The sequence below is a fragment of the Ornithodoros turicata genome, chromosome 3 (assembly GCF_037126465.1).
Source record: "Ornithodoros turicata isolate Travis chromosome 3, ASM3712646v1, whole genome shotgun sequence".
In the NCBI taxonomy this organism is placed as follows: Eukaryota; Metazoa; Arthropoda; class Arachnida; order Ixodida; family Argasidae; genus Ornithodoros; species Ornithodoros turicata.
Genome location: NC_088203.1, coordinates 30,610,230 through 30,631,292, shown reverse-complemented (window position 1 = coordinate 30,631,292; position 21,063 = coordinate 30,610,230). Strand labels below are relative to the sequence as shown.

General features: G+C 44.4%; 1 protein-coding gene across 5 annotated transcripts in view; it reads right to left on the bottom strand.

Annotated features, from left to right (window-relative positions):
* Positions 1–21,063, bottom strand: part of LOC135388367 (FERM domain-containing protein 4B-like) — a 78,649-nt gene that overhangs the window by 6,107 nt on the left and 51,479 nt on the right. For all 5 annotated transcript variants that reach the window (XM_064617890.1, XM_064617891.1, XM_064617887.1 and 2 more), the window contains 6 exons: positions 15,473–15,616; positions 14,475–14,562; positions 11,966–12,007; positions 8,035–8,120; positions 5,068–5,300; positions 1,144–2,601 (listed from right to left, as the gene is read on the bottom strand). In XM_064617890.1, coding sequence (XP_064473960.1) covers positions 1,144–2,601; positions 5,068–5,300; positions 8,035–8,120; positions 11,966–12,007; positions 14,475–14,562; positions 15,473–15,616 — 2,051 coding nt within the window. The remainder of the gene's footprint in view (positions 1–1,143; positions 2,602–5,067; positions 5,301–8,034; positions 8,121–11,965; positions 12,008–14,474; positions 14,563–15,472; positions 15,617–21,063) is intronic.

The window sequence follows — 21,063 nt, the reverse complement described above, 5'->3', positions numbered from 1 at the left end:
ACGGTATGACACTTAAACTTTGGCGCGCTCTAACTTTTATTGTGCAAGGAAAAAGCATTCTAATTTCTGTACACTCAAATACTATAATGGAAGCACATGCCTACAAAGTTTTAAGAATATTTGAGGTGGGTTTTTTTTAGATATGGACGTTCAAAAACCGCATTTTTTCAAACGACATGTGTTGCAGACGCCTCCATGAATGACAGCAACCTGGCCTAGACTCCTCAATTCGGTACCAACTTATAAAGCTCAGTCTCCGCTACATGACCTTTCTCGCTTCACCAGCTTGTACACACGTGCCGCAATAGGCGCAAGAACATGAGCGATTTTAGTCGTCATCGCCAACATTGCATATTTTTAGGTGCAAAATAACAAAACTCCCGCCGAAACTGAACCCACGCACTAGTAGCCAACATAGCTGACAGTGCGAAAAATTCGAAGCCGCGAACGCCTTCGTTGGAAAGATATTAAATGCCAAAATTGCTATTTATTTATTTATTTATTTGTGCGCACCAACGACACAAAAAAAAAAGTCCGAGACTATGTGCAAAAGTGCGTTGTATTCTTCTAAGTATTCTATTCTAAGTATTCTTCTCGATTTCTTTTCTTGAGGACTATGGAAACTAGAGAAAAAATACTTGCTGTTCCCTTGTCACGCTCTTACTGCACTCAATCTGAGTCAGGCTACAACATATATGAAAGATGAAAGTCACTGAAAAGGTTAGCCAGCTGTAGGGATCGAACCCACATCTTCTGGATTGCCGGTCCAGGGCTCTACCAATTGAGCTAAGCTAACGCTCCTCTCCAGCGACTTTCGGGGCACTTTCTTAGGCAATTTGAGGCTTTGTTTGTATCTGTCCCCTCTATGTTGTTCCAGCCTCAGAACATCAGTTTATCTCTTGTATAACATATATTTTTTCAATAAAAATCACTGATGGTGTGCGGACAACCTCGCCCGAGTTGAGATGGAATCACCTCTCTGCACACGAGAAATGACACTGCACAAAGAAATTTGCAAATACTTGAAGGATATTATGCTGAAAACGTATGTTTTGAGTAATGCAGCTTTACTGGACTTCCCCAAAGATGTAATATTGTGGGGGTTCTAGTCAGTGTTGAAAAAAAAAATCAGTATTTACTTACATCAGAGACTGCGCAGCATTTGCTGATGCAGTTCGAGAAAGTTCCACGTGGCGCTCCCTCACATTCTTCGAACCGGATGAACCGTCAGCAATTGTACTTTCTTTCCGTGCACTGTCCACAGCGTCGTGGCCATCGCTACCAGATGGCTTACGGTGCTTGGTACTATACTTGTAGAAGTCCGACATCTCGTACGGCTTTGTCTCTTCCCAGTACGGTTGGAAGTGGCCGATTGTCACCACGTTCACCTCAACTGCGCTCGTGACCGGCCGCTGAAGAGCAACTAAAGGAGGCGGAGAACACGGTGCGTCCATCATCACAACACTCTGCTGACTCGACGGTCTGGACGCCAGCTTCTCACTGAAGCACTGCGGAGGAGAGTGCACCCTCTCAATCACAGCGGGCATGTTTTCAGCAACAGGGGAACAGTACCCTGGAGAGCTCTCTGGCACTGTTGGAGTCTTACGAGCGGGAAGCGGCGAATCGAGTGAAGTTTCCACCCAATCTTTGGCCCGCGACTTCGTCGATGACGTATCACTGCACTGGGGTGGGAGCAGTCTCGAAGAGGACAGGCACATGTTGAGCAACTGATTTCCATAGGACGATCCGCCATGACCTACTGGACTGATCACCAACGGTGGAACGTCCGTCATTTTTGGGAGTGACACGTCGTTCATGCTATCTTGGGTGTTGATTGAGGTGTCGCTTCCAACGCTGTTGGGCTTCCTTCTTTCGTGGCGAAACGACCCATGAGAGCTCACTCTGTGGGGAAGGCCCTCGTGTGAGCCAAACTTGGGATGCATTTCCGAGGATCCAACAAAGAACGACACAGGATGATCACCTGCACGAAGCGCAACATGCCCATCGCTGTGGGCTTTGCTGAGCGAAGCTTTTCTCGCAATGTGGATGTGCTGTTGTGGGGGTTCTTGACTGCACATCAGCAAGCCTTCGGGGTAAGAAGTAGACGGCGGAACAGCGCGTCGCACCAACCCAGGCGATGCCGTGCAGTATTGCTGATGGAAATGAGGCGGTGGTGGTTGCACAAAATCGATGTCCACACCCAACCTGTTTGTTCTGGATGCAGATTCCAGACCGCGTGGTTTTTCAACGTTTGGCAGACCCGCGTGCGACGCTTCCAGGCTCGCACTGCGCGAGATCTCTGCATGAGACACATTGATGGGTGCAGCTGTGGACATGGGAGAAGGGGGCTGGGACCAAGAGGGGCTCGTAGATGCTGGTTCGCTGTTTCTCGTGTGTGTGACTGTAGCAGGAGAAGCTCTATGTCGCCTGTAGTGTCTACGGTTGCTCTCGAGACTGTTATGCCTGCAGATGAGGCCCAGATCTTGAGGCTCAGGAGGTGGGGCAGCAAGAATGTCGTCCTGGCTGTCAAACGCTTGGCTCGTTCTTTGGGTCTGGACACTGTACAAGTTGCTGCCTTCGATGCTGAGGCCCGACTCAAACCTACATCGAGCGAACATGTTAGTGCATTGCCCTGGTGTAACCACACTTGCTTACACCTTAATTTCATCGTTCAAGTGTGCCACATATATGTGCAGAGAAGCTATACTGCCTTGGTGAATTATATGAGCAAGTATGCAGAATCTTCAGAATTCACAAGTCAAAATTCATCTCAGCTACGAGGCTGATTACTTTGCGAACGGCTTTCCAGTATTTCGCCTTCATTCTCCGGAATTCACTCTGAAGACTAGCCACTGAAACTGGCTAACCGGCACCGCTGGTAGTGCAGGTCTACATAACAGTTTGCTGAACACGCGAGCAGTGTATTTTCTCCTCGGTGCGACAACCTAACAGCGAGCAGAAATGGACTTGTTTACTCATTCATAGAGCCTGAAGTTTTAGAGTTTTACCAGATTCTTCCCCGAATTTGCACCCCGAATTGAAGGTTGCCTCTTTAGGGTGAAGCCCGAAAGTTACCCGGCAAATTGCCCTCACTGGGATGTCTGTAGGAATGCACTAACTTACTTGTATTGCAGCAAATGCAGTTACGTCACAGTTTGTACCAAACCACTACAGTTAGTTTGTGTAGCTGATTGTGTATTTGTCCCTGAATTTATCATACTGATAGTTTCTTCACCTGAATTCGCACGAATTTAGTGCACATGTTTATTTACCCAATTTTTAGTAGGCAGCAAAGCTTGCGGACATGACGGCACCCTGAATCTTTCCTTTGTTGTTTAATGCACATGTGAAAGCGTTGCCTTGAGGATGTCAGACTTCCTCCTGATTGAGTTTTTAAATTTCTGCTGCAATCATGTTCCTCGATTATCTCGAACTTTGTCACAAGTGAAAGCCCTTTGTATGATTATTTCTCAAGTGACACCATCAAGGTACACGCTAACGCAAGTCTAATGTGGTCAGCCACGACATTGGCATGGCACGATATGATACGATACTACAGTGAAACCCGCGTATAATGATATTGACAGTAATCGCAAATTCCATCGTTATACGGGGTACATCGTTAAACGAGGGTTGACCTAAATAGCGTGTCCCAAAAAGTTGCGCGCCACCCTGCGTGTGGCAAAAGAAAAAGAAACAGATGCTAAAAAAACCTCGAAGCTGTGTAACATCGCACTGGCTTGGGAAAACTTGTGGAGGGAACCAGGGAACATATCAGGACAACTTCTGGCAACATTACGCGTCCCCATTCCGCAAGTCCGCTTCACCTAACGCCTGCGTGCCTTAGGAGAAGCTCGCTTTAGAACACTGTCGTGCGACTCGTGGGTGGAAAGCACGTGCTGGGCCTTTTGAATCATCACGCAAATTTGAGCAGCATTGGCCAAATACGGAGACACAAAAGCGTTACCACCGACCTCTTTCACTGACAGTATTGGAAAATGAACAGTCGCTGCCTATTTTCTTGCCTCAAGTTCTATTTTGGTTTAATTCTTTTTATACGAATTTTGGATGATAAGAATTTTTCGTCTACCCCGTGAGATTCGTATCATCGAGATATTGAATCTTATCAGCGAGGTTACGCGCACGAGACAGCATCCAACATCGTTACACGAGCACTCGGAACTGCGGTCTCCATCGTTGTACGCGGGTCGTTTCCCCATACAAACAATGTATATTTTGACGATAAAATCATAAACCATCATTTTACGAGGGATATCGTTACACGAGATATCGTTATCCGCGGGTTTTACTGTAGTGACTGGAAGGAAGACTGATTGTACTGGACATGACTGTTTCATTGGGGTACTGTTAGGGTTGCCACCAGGCCGGTTATTTGAGTGTTCTGACGGTTGCCAGTACGAATGTGATACCGGCAGCCTTTTGCCGGTATTTGTGGCTCAAGCCCTTTCCTAGGGGCTTTTACGGGGTTTTTCCTTCAACATTCCACTACAGCTTGAATAAATCTGGAGCACAGACCCAACTCCACAGTCACCAGTTGTTTTCTTAGTTGTTCATTATTATGATTATTCATTGTTATTATTATTTTCATTGTTATTCATTACATCTTGTGTTCGGAGGGGTCAAGAGCAGTGGTTGTGCAAAGCTGTTGGTGGTTGTGTCGAGCCAGCTAGAACGTCCCTCACCCACTTTTTCTTTCCCACGAGCCTTTCCTCCTTTCCATCTATTCCACCTCCTCTCCCCAGCCAGTATTTTTCACTCCGAAAGGTGGCAACCCTAGGTACTGTAGTTTTTCACGTCTAAGTTTCAGCACATCTACTTAATCTCGTTTATCCAAAGTGCACAGAACAGTACCGGTATGTTTCAATTACCTAAAGATTATTATTGCACATATAAGAAACCAACCAAACCAAAGGTGACTGTATTGTTCCATTCATCCATACTTTCGTTTCATTATTATTTATGGGAATGTAGTTGTAGCTACAGAGCTTATCCCTAATGCTAAGCACTGCATCTGAAAACAAACAAATGCATCATGCGTCAACACACCTGTTTTTGTAGGGCGACCTCAGGAGTGAAGTGTTGTTGGTGGACTCAAACCCCGAAGTACTGACGGGCAGTGTTGGGTATTGCTGACGTCTGTACGTTGTTGCTGTCTGGTACACCGTGCTGGGTGCATAACCTGGCCCATAGTTTGATGCTGCTGCTACTGACGGGCCGTTTGTTGTCCTGTGTTTGCACGGACTTGGTGGAGCTGATACAGAGATTGTTGGTGTAGGAAACTGAAAAAGGTAGGCAACCATTTGATGGGGACCGCATTATGCAGTAGCTGCCAACAGATTCCTCCATACTGCAACCATATTTCCTCTCATAATTTGCACAATCTCACCCCTTACGCACCCCTAGCTTGATACAAGGGATGCTGATAAAAGAGAATGCACAACAGTTTCACACACGGTTATCAGACCCGGCACCTCTCAGCGACTGGTCTCTGTTTGCCACGTGATTTTTGCAGGGCCCTCCACGCATACCCACTTCACAACCTATGCCAACACCGTCAGTGCTACAAAGGTTAGACTGCTTTTGCTCCGTTTATGCACTGTTTATGACTGTTTGGATGATGGCCCACTGACGATGAGTAATGCTGTCACTCAAATTACAATACAGACGGAGACAGAAATCTTGGACAGACATAATGTGACAATGGCAAATTTGGTAGACATACCAGCATACTTTTGATTCTGAGTGCACTTTGTGGCAATTTCCAACAGCAATTCGCCACTAAGGAACCACCACAGCTGGAGCATAGCAGCACAGCTGTCAATTTTACTGGTACGATGAGCGGTAGAGAGCCTGGGTTCATTGCTACTAGCTGTGGCTGGTTGACTAGTGGGCACAGTAGCACTTCCGCAATAGTGCATTGCAGTCATAACTCCAATACCAACTCTACCGGGAGCCCGTGACTGGTACAGTAAAACCTCGTTAATTTGACCCCTGATAATTTGAAATCATGATAATTTGGACAGTCTGCGCAGTCCAGGCGCTCATGCATACAAAAGTATATGGATGGACGCTCGCTGACTCAGGAGCATTTAGAGCGATTACAGATAATCCGGCGCCCCCGACATTCGCTCACAGGGCAACAGAGCGAAGTTGCGGAAATCTGACAAGCCCATTCGAGTGGTGGCGCCTGTAAACAATAGCGAAGTCAACTGATGAAGCACCCATCGCCACCACCATGATCATTGGTGTCGCGTGGTGTCTGTCCCTCGGTATTGGCATTCTGCATAAAGACCATCAACACGTGTTCGTATGTCTTTGCGTGTCTGGCCTCTGTGGTCTCATGAAACTGCTCTCAGTACTGCGGTTTTGTGTACTGAGCGAGCTGCGAGGCGTGAGGCGAAAAGGTCGACGTAGACGAGGACGGCGATCACCGTTTTGATAGCATCCTGCCTGCTGTGGTGCAGCTTTCGGATTACTTTGCAATTGAGGACGGTGTCGGCGAACTGTTGACGGAGGACAAAATCATCAATGACGCCCCGGGCATCAACACGTCAAATGCTGCATAGGATGACGAATGTGAATGGGAGAAACAGAACGTTTTGCCGCAGATGCTCTTGCCATCCTCGAGGACTTTTGCAGCGGCACACCCGACAGCGTTCAGGCGCATGAGCACCTATCCGCGACAAGTATTTTCAATGCGTAAATTCTGTCCCGGAAGCAAACAATGATTATGCAGTTTTATTTATTTTATTTCATTTTCTAAGTAAACCTGTGTTCACATAGGCAGATATCACTGGCATTTTGTTGTCCTTTCGTTATTTCGACATTCAGATAATTCAGACGTTGGTCGTAGGCCCCGTGAGATCCGAATTGACGAGGTTTTAGTGTGTACTAAAATTTGGGGTATCACGTCCTTTGAAAATCATTCTTCAAATGTTCCCACGAAATTTGCGCACATCAAATTGTGCAAATTATGCGAATAAATATGGTGTTATGTACTAGTTATGAAAGATTTGCGATGGTTGCAGAATCTGCTCTCACTTTCCGCTTCTTCACTTTGCTCTCACCGAATGCTTCTCACGTTATTGTTGTCCTGGTTGGAACTTTCAACACACAGTGCCGCAGTGAGAGAAACTATGTCAAAATATTGTCACATGCCACTCCTCGATTATCGCAGTCATCGCACGTGACCATGATTCTATTGTATATCGCTGACTACGACAAATCGAAACCCCCAAAAATACACGTTCAAGACGCAAATGTTGAGAGTTTGTTGGCAATCCATTAAAGCCAGGACTATGTTGATGCATGAAGCACAGTGTGGTCTCATTTTTGGCTGGGACGGACTTTAAAGTGGCAGCTGCACACAACTGTGTACTAGTTTCTGTTTCTGTTTCTGAATGTGTAGCGACGCATTCACAGGTGAGCGTACCCTGAAAGCTCCGCGTGTCGCTTTGCAGCTGTTCTACCAGACATGTTAATCACTGTTACCGTAACGTACAAATTTCAGAGCGCAGCCTGCAAATACTTTGTAATAAACTGCTATGGTACTAGACAACAAATCTAATATTCTTTTATTAATAACTTTTATGAATATTCCAAAACTTCGAATATCAAATTTTCAAATACGAATAGTAGAATATCGCAAATATTAGCTTTGTATTTTGAATTCTGAATATTCGCACACCTCTATTAATTAGACAATAAATTTTCGATGCAGAATTTCACGTTACGTTGTAAAAAGTGGGAAAGCTGTTTGCTCTGTAAGAATTTTTACATCCTTATTTCTTACCCTAAGATTGAGGCATATGCACATCCAGATGATTTATTTTACCCCTAATACTGGATAATTTTTTGCATATCTCTGCTCCTTAAGAAGAGCAGTTCCAGCCTGATTTAGCAAACGTATCTTAATGGAAATTAAGTTTGCATCTTTTAGCAAGAACACCTCTTGAGCAATGCACATTATATGGGATGGGAAGTTTTGTCTACAACAAATATAACCATACTTACACTTGTAGGGGCAATATCATTCTGAGGCTTTGGAGAAATTGCTGGGCTCACATCTGAAGCAGTGTTACTGTCATGAAAAACGATATCTGAAAGGTTCAAGTAGGAAGCATGAAAGAAGGAACAGGCCAATAGCTATTATTAGCAAGAACCATAATAAACAGGGAATGAAATAAGTCTGGCCGTAGCTGTTAATGCACTGAACGGTCTCGGGCTTGCCTGGAAGCCCAAGCCTAAAAGGGGCAAAGCCTTTTTGCAGAGCTGGGCTGGGCTCGGGTCAGACCTGGGCCAGACCCGGGCACTGCTGGGCCCAGGTCAGGTTCGAGCCTGTCTTACCCCACTGTTAGTTAGCAGCGGTAAACTTTTCCAGCCCGCTGCAATGGAGCGGGCAGGGTCCGACGGGGTAGCCTATAAATTTCTCAGGCTGGGGTCTGGGCCCATAAACCTAGAAATTCTTTGGGCTTGGGCCAGGCGGGCAAAGGAATGCCGGGCTTGGGCTGGGACCAGGCTTAAGAATGTGGCCCATGCAGTGCTCTTGTAGCTCTTGCAAAGCGTTGGTATCAATCCAATGCCAAGAGCAAGACAGTTGCAAGCATTCACTGCATACTACATTCACTGGCCAATGTTTCTGACAAAACTATGGACACTGTCAAATGCCTCATTCAGCTAATGCATCCCCACTTGTGATATTTCAGGCAGTTTCTGGAAAGGACCACTCCATTTCTTGTAAACATTTCAACTCAAGCTCGCTTTTCATTTGGCTTCAACTCGAGCTTGGTCTCTCGGACCATGCTCTCTCCCGAAAACTGGAGGCATTGTAGAATCGAGCGCTATATTTCTGACTATTTTATCAGTGCAACGCATGCGCAACAGCTCACGTGGGCATGCGTAGGAGCTCACAAATTTACATGCTTAGGCTTCAATGCTTGAAGCATTTCCCAACATTTTACTTCTAAATGTGGGCAATAAAGGTGTTTCACCTACGTCAAGTGGAAAAAGTGTTAATCCAGTAAATGTGTAATGTGAAGACAATGACTGAATAGCATTGGCAGTCTAGACTACCAACATCTGCATCAGTAACAGCATCAACATTGTCATTAGCATCAACAGTACTGGAAAAAGCACTAGCGAAACATCCGATAAGCTGGTTGACCATGAAAGGTCCAAAAATTCTGTACCGATCTCTCCTCTTACACATTGTGTTGTGCCACAAAGAAACTACAATGTGGCTGCTGGTCACACTGTATATCAACACAGATTCGAGAAGCTTGTTGAGGAGACCGCAGGGGAGAGTTATCCTTCCTGTTAGAATTTTATGGACGCAGATGGCAGCACTGCAACTGGTCAATTCTAGACCTCTATGGTGCAGCACAAACAGTCAACACTGTATCTGAGCAAATTTCTCCAACTGTTGTACTATCCTTGTACACATTCACCAGTGTGTAGTCACTGCAGCAAGGACTGCTGCTGTGGACAGGGGTGCATTAAAGGGACGGTCTCGTACCCCCTGCCCCTTTCATAAAGTGTACCATTCAATTGCCCTCTGTTGAAAATGAAATACTGCTAATTTACCCGACAAAACACGCCACAGTTATTAAATAACCGAATTAAATTGATAAAGATTGCAGAGCATGCCGCGATCTGTGTTGGCAACAATAAGAACGGCCACGTCGCCCTGCGGGTAAGTCTGTGATAGGATACAGAAATCGTCTGCTTTTGCGCGCGCTAGTGCATCGGCGTGAGCAGACGACTTTCAGAAGTTACTAGACATCGCGGCAACTCTCGTACATTTTCTTTCAGTTCTCAGGTGAAAAACGCGCATTCTAAGTAGTGGCAAGCATGGTGGTTCAGAACAACTATGTTAATCCTCAGAGACAAGTTAAAAGTCGCAGAACAACCCCATCCACAATCACAAATCTGAAGTCGCTGGCCATCGGCGCGCGGTCGCATTACAACTCCAACCAAAAATATATAACGCGCGCTTCCATTACACTCCCCGTTGTACACTGATCATGCTCCGAAATGAAGTGCCGCTGCGACGTACATGGAGAAGGAGTACGTGTTTATTTAAAAACCGCATTAAATACTCGCAGAAAGAAAACACGTGACTTAGCTTCCACGTATCCGATTGTGCGCCACATTATGGGAGACCCCACAGTCAATGCTCGGACTACATTCTCCGCTCGCGGAGGTATGTGCCTGAGTGTCCCCATTTCGAGAGCAAAGGGGATTACTCAACCCAAGGTGCTTCTGCAAGTTACAATTACCATGACAACAACGACGCACCCGCAGGCCGACGTCATACGTGACGTATGCATGAGAGAAGCGCAGCTTTCGTCGTCCGCACTTACGGCACGTTTCGACAAATTCCTCGAAAACGACTTGGTTATTCCGAATGAAACTTTGACGGTTGTTTGTGTACAGTACTCGTGAAACTAGTTTTGGCTAAGTTTCAGAATCGCCCCGGCTGTACGAGACCGTCCCTTTAACGACATTCTCGTTGCTGACGTCGTTTTTACCTTTCTTATGTTGTCGGTGCCAAAGAAGACAATGATGCTAACACTGCTGAAGCAGTTTAACGACGACTGTTATGTTAGCGCTCGACCGTCAATAATTTTAGTCTTCACCTCTACAACACACATCTCTTGCATGTACATCATCGACGTCCTCATCTGAAATTTAATTCAATACTTCAGTATTTCTGATTCAGTATTTCCCATACTCCTTGTCGAAGACACGCGTAATAAAAGGTTAGTTCTTGTGACGTGTCTGATGCGTCTTGAGCAAATAAATGCTGCACTTCTGCGGATGAGTCGTGGTGGGAACATAGTCGTTTCGAACGCAATACAAAAAATACTGGGCGCGGGAGCACACTATCCTGGTGCTCAGGTGATGGTAAGTCCCACAAATGCAGGTTTGAAGCGAGATGGGTACGAATAATCAAGCACATCTTCCGAGGGACGGTAGAAGGCATGCGGAAAATACAGTGGTTCTATGGCGCGTTTGACGGTGCCAACAGTTTTGTCCGAAAAATTGGAAAGTAAAAATTTCTGGAGCCCAAATTACCAGTATATATGTTAAATATATATTATTAATTATAGTTATATATATATAGTATATTATAGTAAATATGTTTTTGATGCACTGCTCGTTCTAGTAGGACTCCTTTACTTTTTTACCCGTCCGTGTGTAACTCAATAGTACCTACTTCTCGAACGCAACCTTTTGTATAATCAGATAGTGTGCGCGTATCTTGATCGCATAAAATATCTTGATATTTTCTCTAATTATAGACAATTTAGCTCTGTATGTGAATCCATTCTTTGTTAATTCCACAGTATTGTATAACTTGCGCGAATTTTGGCCTTTGCCTATGTATGTGTATTTTGTAATTTTGACTGGTGCACTGCCTAGAAGGTCTCTGGCTGTTGGCAGGTACCGAACAAAAAATAAACTCACTTACTCTTACTCTATCAGTTGGGGACTGTAATAATAATTGGGAGTAGATTTATACATACTTTGGCGATGAATTAACATGGGTCGAAATTGTCAAGTTTCTGGTTTGCCAGAGGGAGGCTCAGATTACGATGGCAACAAGGGCATTGCTTCTAAAAATTTTGATCTTGTATGTTTGTAGGACCTTGAGGCTTATGTTGTGTTTGTCAGTTTGAGTGTTCCAGTCTCAGAAGAGTCACTTTCCATCATATTATTGATCCTCCACCAATCGCAGCAATCGCTGCAGCTGGAGCGACACGCTCGCAATGCTTGAGCAACATGCCCCACTAGCAGAAATTGAATACGTCGTCCTGTGGTAAAGTAGACTTTTAAAACAAACACAGAGACTGCTCGCTTATTTGGTCCGATTTTATCGCTCTTGGAACTAGAAGAAATCAGTCAGTGACCACATATCAGAAGAGAAACAAGACAATCTTACCACTTCCTACGGTGCTTCGGCTGACGTTGTCATCGCATTGTTCTGCAATGTGCAAGAAAGGTATTTGCAGATGCTTGTGTTACGGAAGCCAAAGTGAACTGCACAGTGCACCACACACAAATTACGATCATATTGCCACGAATCATCTTCGAGAAACTTCCAGGGCAGGCACGAAACAGTACATCTCATCCCGGCGCGTGCTGAAGAAGCAGCAAGAAGATTCCAGACACATCGCCTGCTCTCTGGCAAACGCACATGCTGTTTTAGACTTTTTGGCGTGACGCTTAAATGCTTGTGCGCTCCAGGCTGGAGCATTCCATTCTTTAGAGAGAGTTGTGTTCAGACAGCTATCACTCTTGTGCTTTTGCTACCAAGTACCGTAGTTTAATAAACCGTTTGCTGTTTATTCGACGACTCGTCGGCCCATTTTGCTTCGTGACAATATACCATATTTACTCACGTATAAGATGTACATTTTTTACCCCAAAACACCGGGTAATTAGGGTGCATTCAATATGCGGGACAAAACTTGGAACCAAACACGTAAGGTACACTTAGCTCCCGTTTCATTCCGAGATATTCACAGCCCGAGATATCCCTGGAATCGAATGTCGCGATTTACCTCATCGCCACAATTTATTCCAAGATATCTGCAGTGATCTCTCTGGAATCGAACATAGTCTTTCTGCCTCATCATCGTGATTTATTCGGAGATATTCGCGGCTAACTCTCCGGAATCAAACACAGCAATTCTCCATCATCGTTGCGATTTACTCCGAGATGTCCACGGCGACCTCTCCAGAATCGAACGTTGCACTTTATTCCGAGATATCCACGGCAATCTCTCCGGAATCGAACACTGCGATTGTTCCTCATCATAGCGATTCTCCCACATCAAAGAGCCTTCCGTTCTATCAAGTGTGAATGAAATACTCCCTAATGTCAGTCGTATTCGTCGTTCATCACTCTGGAACCAGGCACCCTTTCTCGTTGACTGCCAACACGAGTGGCGGTGCGAGTACGATAGGTGGCTGGCTGGCGCTGCGCGAGACGATGCGGCCATGCTACTGAGGTCAGGGTGCGTTTGATGTGTGAGGAATAAAAAAGTACCAGCATTTCTGCGCTCAAGTTGGGGTGCGTGCAATATGCGAGCATATACAGTACAGTTGAACCTCTATATAACGAATTTGTAAATGCTGGCTCTTTGTTTCGTTAGATCGAGATATTCGTTAAATGGAACACGCCAAGTGATACAAAGATGGCCACCGCACTACCAGTGCCGCGCGTACCGCAAAACATCACCTGTCATAAAACAGGTACTAAGGTAAGAAGGGCACAAAATATCACGCTTTATTCGCTACATAACACTAGGTAACGCGTAATTTGTGCACAATGTCGCTCTGAGCGTTCATAACATTCGGAACTCCAGATGGACCTCAACTGCTTTCTCCTGCGCGCTCGCGCAACGAAGTTTCTTGGTTTGTTTACTTGCACTCATGAAGTCCGGAAAGAACAACAGTACACCGCCGTTGAATATCGAAAAGAACGAGAAATTGGTACATGTCACGTAGACGTCTGCGCCGATGGAACCTCGGCATCATGCCCATTTTACCACCGTCAGCATCAGCGGCGCAAACAAAAACAAGTAATGAAAAGGCACAAAACCTCAATGTACTGTCATCGTCATCAACACAAGCAAATTAGACTTCGCAAGATGTCCGCAATGCATGTTTTCTTGTCCGAAACCAGATGCGAAGAGACCCTCTCGCCGGTTTCCCAACAGCGTCGGCGTACCGAAAATTACCGGCGGCAGCAATGCACATGTCTGCGCGCTCGTGCCTCCAGCACGTGACAACCGAAGCAACCAACAAAAACTTGCGTAAGGACAACGGAGAGGGAAAGTTTCTCCTCCTTTTCTTCGTGAAGGGGAAAGACACGCACAGAAGAGCCCAGAGACTTTGTTAAATAGAGATGACCAAACTAACGTATTTCGTTAAATCGAGCACAAAAATACATTGGCGCCTATGGGGACGCGTTCGTACAATGGAAATTTTTCGTTAAACCGAGGATTTCGTTAAATCGACATTCGTTATTGAGAGATTCAACTGTATACACTCGCTCTGTAGTGACACTTGTATGAACTGACATCATTTTTGAAGTACTCGTTTTTAAAATTTTGTTCCCTGAAGTTTGGTTCCCATGCAGCGAAGAGGAACGAAACTGCTAGTCTCCAACAGTTTGGCACTGCATGAACAAGTGGGCCCATTATGATAGTGTGGTGCACAATGAATATGAAAGACGCGGGCATTGTAGTGGAATGCTGGCAAGATAGCCACTGAAGGTGTGTGCAAAGCAGCAAAGACACTGAAGCTTTAGCCACAGAACCTCCCAAGTACACAAAAAGCAGTGAAATACAGTACATGCAAGAAGTGAAAGAAACATCCGGAACTTCTCAATGTTCCTGACCTGATGTGTCTACATCTTATTAGAACAGATTCTCTCTACTCACCATCAATGACTTGTTCTTCAATACTGCTCTTTTTGCTCTCTTCGACTTGCTTCTTCACTGTACCTAGCTTTTCTTTCATTTGCCTCAACTGAAATGTTCAAGGAAAAGCACTACTGTGGTGAGAATTTAAATGTCCAATGTAGAAACAAAGACAGTTAGGTCTGTGTACAGCGCCACATAATTAGGCCGTTTCTTTTTTTCTTTTTTTTTTTCAGGTTTTCTGTTTTTTTTTGGGAATCAGGAATCTGGTTTCGTTATGTAAAACAGCATTAAATGGAGTTGGGAAGAAGATTATCATGTAGAAAATAAAAAATAAAGATAAGGAACCTGTCACACTTCAGAAGAACATGAGGTACTGAGCGGGATAGCAGAGTGCAAAGTATTCAGCGTTCACTGCTTATGGGTGGCTGCATCTGCACTTTGACGAGTTTGGTCCTCGAGGTTCTCGGGGCTTTACCCGATTTAGTCATAGGACACAAGGCCCAATGCATAACCGTATGCGTGAATGCGTATAACATGAATGCGTACCAACTGCGAAATCACGCAGGTATAGGAATAATTCCTCCTCAGTTTGTGCTGGCATGGCTGCTGCTTCAAGAGCGATTTTACTCAAGAGATGCCCTAGAGCCTATCAATAGGGTCTTGCGTTTTTGGGCTTTTGTTTTTGAAAATCAGGGGGTAAAAATTGCGTTTTATTTCAGGAGCCGTAACACAGGCCAAAATCAGGTGGAAAATTTAAAAAGAAAGAGAATTTCGCGTTTGAGATTGACAGAAGATGCAGAACAACGGTGCTGAATGTCCGACGCGTAGCATTCTCCAGCGGCCGTATCTGGTGGCCAAATTTCCTCTATGCCAAGTTCGTTTGCCAAGCACTTTGCCAAGCCATGATATGGCTAACACGCACAAAATTACGATGCACGCAAAAACCTCAAGCTCACGTCGCAGATCGAAGGGATACCTGTTCAGTACACGACATGCAGAAGTTTCATCCTGCTTACTTTTTCGTAAGCGTTCTGGTACGTGACTTTACGCTGCCGGCGAAGGCTTCTATCTGCGCTCATGTCGCTGGCAAGTCGTAAGGCTGCACTAGCAATCTTGTTCTGAAGTTCATATTCTAGCTCTAACTTGGATAGCACCTCCTCCTGCAATAAAGAAAAGCCATAGAAAATCAGGCTGTCAAAGCTGGCAACATAACATAATCGTATAACTATCTCCTTTGGAAGTTTGTTTTGTATCCATAGCAAACTACAGTAGACTCACGTTAATTTAACCCCGCATAATCCGTATTATTAGTCAATTAAAACAAATTTCAAACTTTTGGATGACTCATTATGTTTGCAGTGCATTGGGAAACTGGTTAACTCAAACAGTGCCATCGAATAATTCAAACCTTCCACATCGTCGGACAGCAGCATCGGCAGTCCCAGAGCAGTCTTTGGCAGTCGCGACACCTTCTGACGCTCCCATAAATTACATTGCAGATGAACACGACCTACTAGATCGTGACCATGTCATAGGCACCCCTTCCAAGCGCCACATTTCGAAGCTAGCGGTGGCACTACTCATCGGCCCGGTTACTACTCCCTCAATTTCTGCAATACTTTGTACTTCAGCTTACCTTAGTATTTTTGTACAAGCTGTTCATGTCCCACAGGAGATGCTTGTTTCTGAAGTTGATTATCATCATCATTATACGCGTTTTCATGGGAGCCGATGCTGTCGTCTGCTACGGTAGCCGTATGTCCGCTTCTGTGCGTTGAAATTTCAAATTTCCATTGTCCAATCATGATATGGATCTCGCGCGCTGATGAGTAGCACCCCTAGCGGATCGTGCAGACGGGCCCCTCATCGGGGTTGCCGATTATGATATGGTTGTCACATAACCTAGTAGGTCGTGCACATGAACGAGCTGTCCTGCACAGCTCTATATGTCACTTTCACTCACGTGAAACGAAACTTTCAAGTGGCGTGTGTGGGTGTATGTGTACTGTACGAAAGCTGACAGTGTCCGCCAAAACGAAACGTTGAACTGTCCCATGCTCTGAGCAGGAATGTTTGCTGTGGTTCTACGACGTGGCATCACGAGGTAAATATAAATCCCTCTCATTGAAGGTAAAGCTTGATCTTCTCCAGGAAGCAGGCGTGAGCAAAATGGTGGTAGCAATGAATCAGGAGCCGAGTTTACAAAAATACGACAAAGCATATGGAATAGAGCAGAAACCGGAGAAAAGACGATGCGCCCCCGTTTACATGGATGCACATCGGGTTTAAACCAAAGATGGCGCCACGCGGTGTCATATTGGAAAGTTAGAGACACACTTCCGCGAATACTGCAGTTTTCTGGTGTCCCGCTACCTTCTCACCAAACGTTAAAACTAGGGGTGAGCGAATATTCGAGTTCTCGAATTCGAATCGAATATCAAACGCTCAAACTATTCGATTCGTGAATCGAATATCCAATGTTCGAATGAATAGTCGACTATTCCACGAATATGAACGACACAACCCGAAGGTGGGCTTCACCTGATGCTTCCGTGCATGAGGTGAAGCCTGCTTTACGAAATTGCCCTTGTTGCAGGACTAACATAGGCGGGACGGTGTTTTGTTCGAGATAACGTTATCCAAGGTTACTTTTGTAGACATCGTCTGTGGAAGAGGTGGCGCCCCTCCCACATGCAGTTTAGCTGTGCCGATGAGGGACTTTGATTTGATGTTTGTGAGGTTGCCTTTAAAAAGTTAGAACTCTTGAATAATGACTACATTCCACGAACAAGAAGGGTGTCTTACAGATGTCCTTTACGTCTAAAATTTCAGTAGTGCAACTTCCTAGGGCGAGTGCTAAGAAACTAAAGGGTGTTCATGTCAAAACCGAGGCAGGATGCCAATTCGTTTGTTTCACAAATGGTCTGTGGTTGTCTGAAGCAATTACAGCCTCATCCGTGTAACATGCTACTGCCTGACATAAAATTTTGAAATTAAGGTAACCACTCCAGTACTCCAGTAAGTGTAGGCTCACCTGGAAAGCACGGAGCACTCTCATGTAAAATTAAAGAGTAGGGGCTTTAAACAGAAGAATTGCATGTCTCTCTTGTGACAGTTAATGCCAAAAATATTGCACTAAAGCCACGTGCTTCAAAATGGAAACTTTTAGTGCGAAAGTCACATATTGTAAATTTTGCACGAATATTCGATATTCGATTCGGTATTCAGAATTTTTTCCCCCATTCAATTCGATATTTGATTCGACTTCAAATATTCGGATTCGCACACCCCTAGTTAAAACATCGAAAACGTAGCGTTTACGCCCCATTTTCAAGCATACTTCAGAGTGAACTCTGCTCTACGGCTGCAGGCCCTGCTGCTTCTGTAAATGTAGACTAACCCACATACCTAAAACTATGCATACCTGAGAACTCCCTAATATTGCCATTTCGTCATCTGCTACTCCTGTAGATGACGAAATGGCAATATTAGGGAGTTCTCAGGTATGCATAGTTTTAGGTATGTGGGTTAGTCTACATTTACAGAAGCAGCAGGGCCTGCAGCCGTAGAGCAGAGTTCACTCTGAAGTATGCTTGAAAATGGGGCATAAACGCTACGTTTTCGATGTTTTAACTAGGGGTGTGCGAATCCGAATATTTGAAGTCGAATCGAATATCGAATTGAATGGGGGAAAAAATTCCGAATACCGAATCGAATATCGAATATTCGTGCAAAATTTACAATATGTGACTTTTGCACTAAAAGTTTACATGCACAATCTCAATGCGCATTCACCGTCTAGATCCACCTATGTTTAAACGGATTGAATACAATACGCTCTTCTAGCTAACTGACCCATTTACATGGGTGGATTCGATTCGACAACTGGATATGACATGCTTGTGTCGTATTCATGTAAACGCAGCTAGGAAATTTCAAAGAGTACACTTAGAACAATCATAAAAGCCAAAAAACTAATCCTGGAAAAGGTGAGCTGATTCAGGCTGAATTGGAAGAAACAAGCGGCACATCTGCAACTTGAAGATGCACTGCTCTTGTGGCTAAAACGTGCGCAGAGCTCCAATCTTCCAGTAAGCGAGCTAATCCTGCATGCAAAGGCCGACGAACTCACGGGACATTTCGGCCTAGAAGGCGTAAACGAGTACAGAGGGCCATCCAAAATATTTTCAGTTCAGTCAATATTTCAGTTCCCCACTTTGTATATGTAGCTATTGTTATATTCAACCATTTTTTGTTATTTCGCACGTATTTAAAAAAACGCCTGATTATTCAAACTTTTTAATAATTCAAACAAAGACCTTAGTCCACAGTAGTTTGAATTAATGAGCCCACAAACTGCCTCCTGCACCTGTATACACATAAGGTGCAAAAGAAATTTGAAAGCTATGAAAGATGTGTATGTGCATTCACAAGTCACTATTGACCTGGACTGGCTTACATTCAAACATATACAAAGCTGTTTTTGTTCAGCATTATTTGACGCTGTTAAATGAAAAAGTGAGGTCAGCAGTTTGAGTAGCAAAGTCAGCAAAGAGTAACAAAGGGTAAGCCAAGTTTGTCAAGCTTCAGTGCAATCTGGTTATAATTCAAATCTTTTAATTCCAACTGACTGCCGGGCCCCGGCGAGTCATATGCATTTCAATGGAGAAAAATACCCGGTAATTTGAACATATGAACATGCACACCAGTTTATTCGAGCAAGATTGCAGGGCCACACCAGACTCCCAACTATGCACCAGCTGGGAAGCACCAGCGGGCATGCTGCTGGCATGTCAGAGACACCTTTACTTATTAAGTGCTAAGTTTACTTATTAATTAGAGCCGTGCGAATAGCAAAGTTTCCATTGCGAATCGAATCCAAATAATTTCTTCAGGATGCGAATCAAATCCGAATAATCAGAAAAGACCCAATTCGAATAATTTTGAATACCTCATGGTGAAATATTTTCTGGTGTTGTGCTCATTAGATTATGTTCTGCTCCAAACTTGTGAGCCTTTTCAACCATTATATAACATATCGTGAGAGGAAGGTCCCTCCGTGTTGCGTATGGTAGACTGCATTAGTAGGATGAACTTAACTGAGAGTTAGTCAACATGATCCATGCAGCTTGCTTTGTGTGCATCTCCTTATTTCTATGTTTACATCATGAATTTCCTGTACTTTTTTTAGAAACTGCACATATTTCCATCCATTACTGAACATAACTGTGAAGGTTGGGAGTATATTTACTGGAGAACGAAAATCCAAAAGCGCTGCCAGGTACACGTACACAGAGAAAAAAAAAAATCGATTTTTTTCTCCCAGTATATTTACTGGAACATGCAGTGCCCAGAGTACAGTGTTGACCATGAGATCACAGAAGTTGAAGACTTTAGTGACAGAATATTATAAGGAATGTAAAGCGGGCTTCACCTAACACTCGAGTGTAATGATGTGAAGCCGACTTGCAGAAGTGAGGAAAAACACTGGCAGGATTGTGAAGTGGGCTTCACCTAACTCTTATATGCAATGAGGCGAAGCCCACTTGCAGACTGGCGATAGCGATACTTCGCTTCAGTACTATTAGAAAAATATTCGCAGATTTCAAATACTGAAAATAGGTTGCGAATAGGATCTGACATTCGATTCGTATTCAAAATTTCAAATATTCGCACAGCTCTACATTGACTTATAATTAATAATATTAATTATAAGTCAATTTCTCATAAAAGCAATACTTCCGCCCTAGGAAAGAAGAATAATGAACAAACCACAGTAACGGCGTGCGCAAACACGAGCGACCAGAAACGATGCTGCTTGCTCGTTGTCAGCAAAGCAAGCAATTCTTGCTGTTTTGAGGGGATCAAGACCCTTCCTGCTGACTGCTTAACCAAGAAAAAGCCAGCAATTTGATATTTTCTCGAACTACATTAGCGATATTCACGTCGTGGGGTTCACGATTGGGTTGGGCTGAACGTCACAAACATTTATAGAGTCACAGCTGAAGAAACGAATGCAAGTGCATATAAGATTATGCTTTGAGCCTGAAGTTTTCGGGAAATATTTTTTCCTACATTCAGGGGGTAAAAATCGGGTAAATAAACATGTGCCCTAAATTCATGCAAATTCGGGTGGAAAAAACTTCCAGTACGCTAAATTTGGGGAGAAATCGGGCTCAGTTATTCAAACTAATTGTAGCGGTTTGGTACAAATGGTGATGTAACTGCATTTTTCTGCCAAACAAGTAAGTTAGTGCATTCCTACAGACATCCCAGTGAGGGCAATTTGCCGGGTAAAAATCGGGTTTCACCCTAAAGAGGCAACCTTCAATTCGGGGTGCAAATTCGGGGAAGAATCGGGTAAAACCCTTAAACTTCAGGCTCTAATTATGCCTTGTCCTGAGCTGTTTTGATGCTTTTCTGTAAATATATATGCTGGAAAGAAGCAACCTCTTTTATTTCCGTCATCGTGTGCGACCACGAACGTGTGGTGAGGCCAACCGACCCATGATGCGTCTTCGACGTAGTTAGCATGCGCTGCCAACGCATTGAGCCCTCATTTTGAGTGGCTCCCTTTAGTTCAAACTCCACTTTATTCGAACAAATC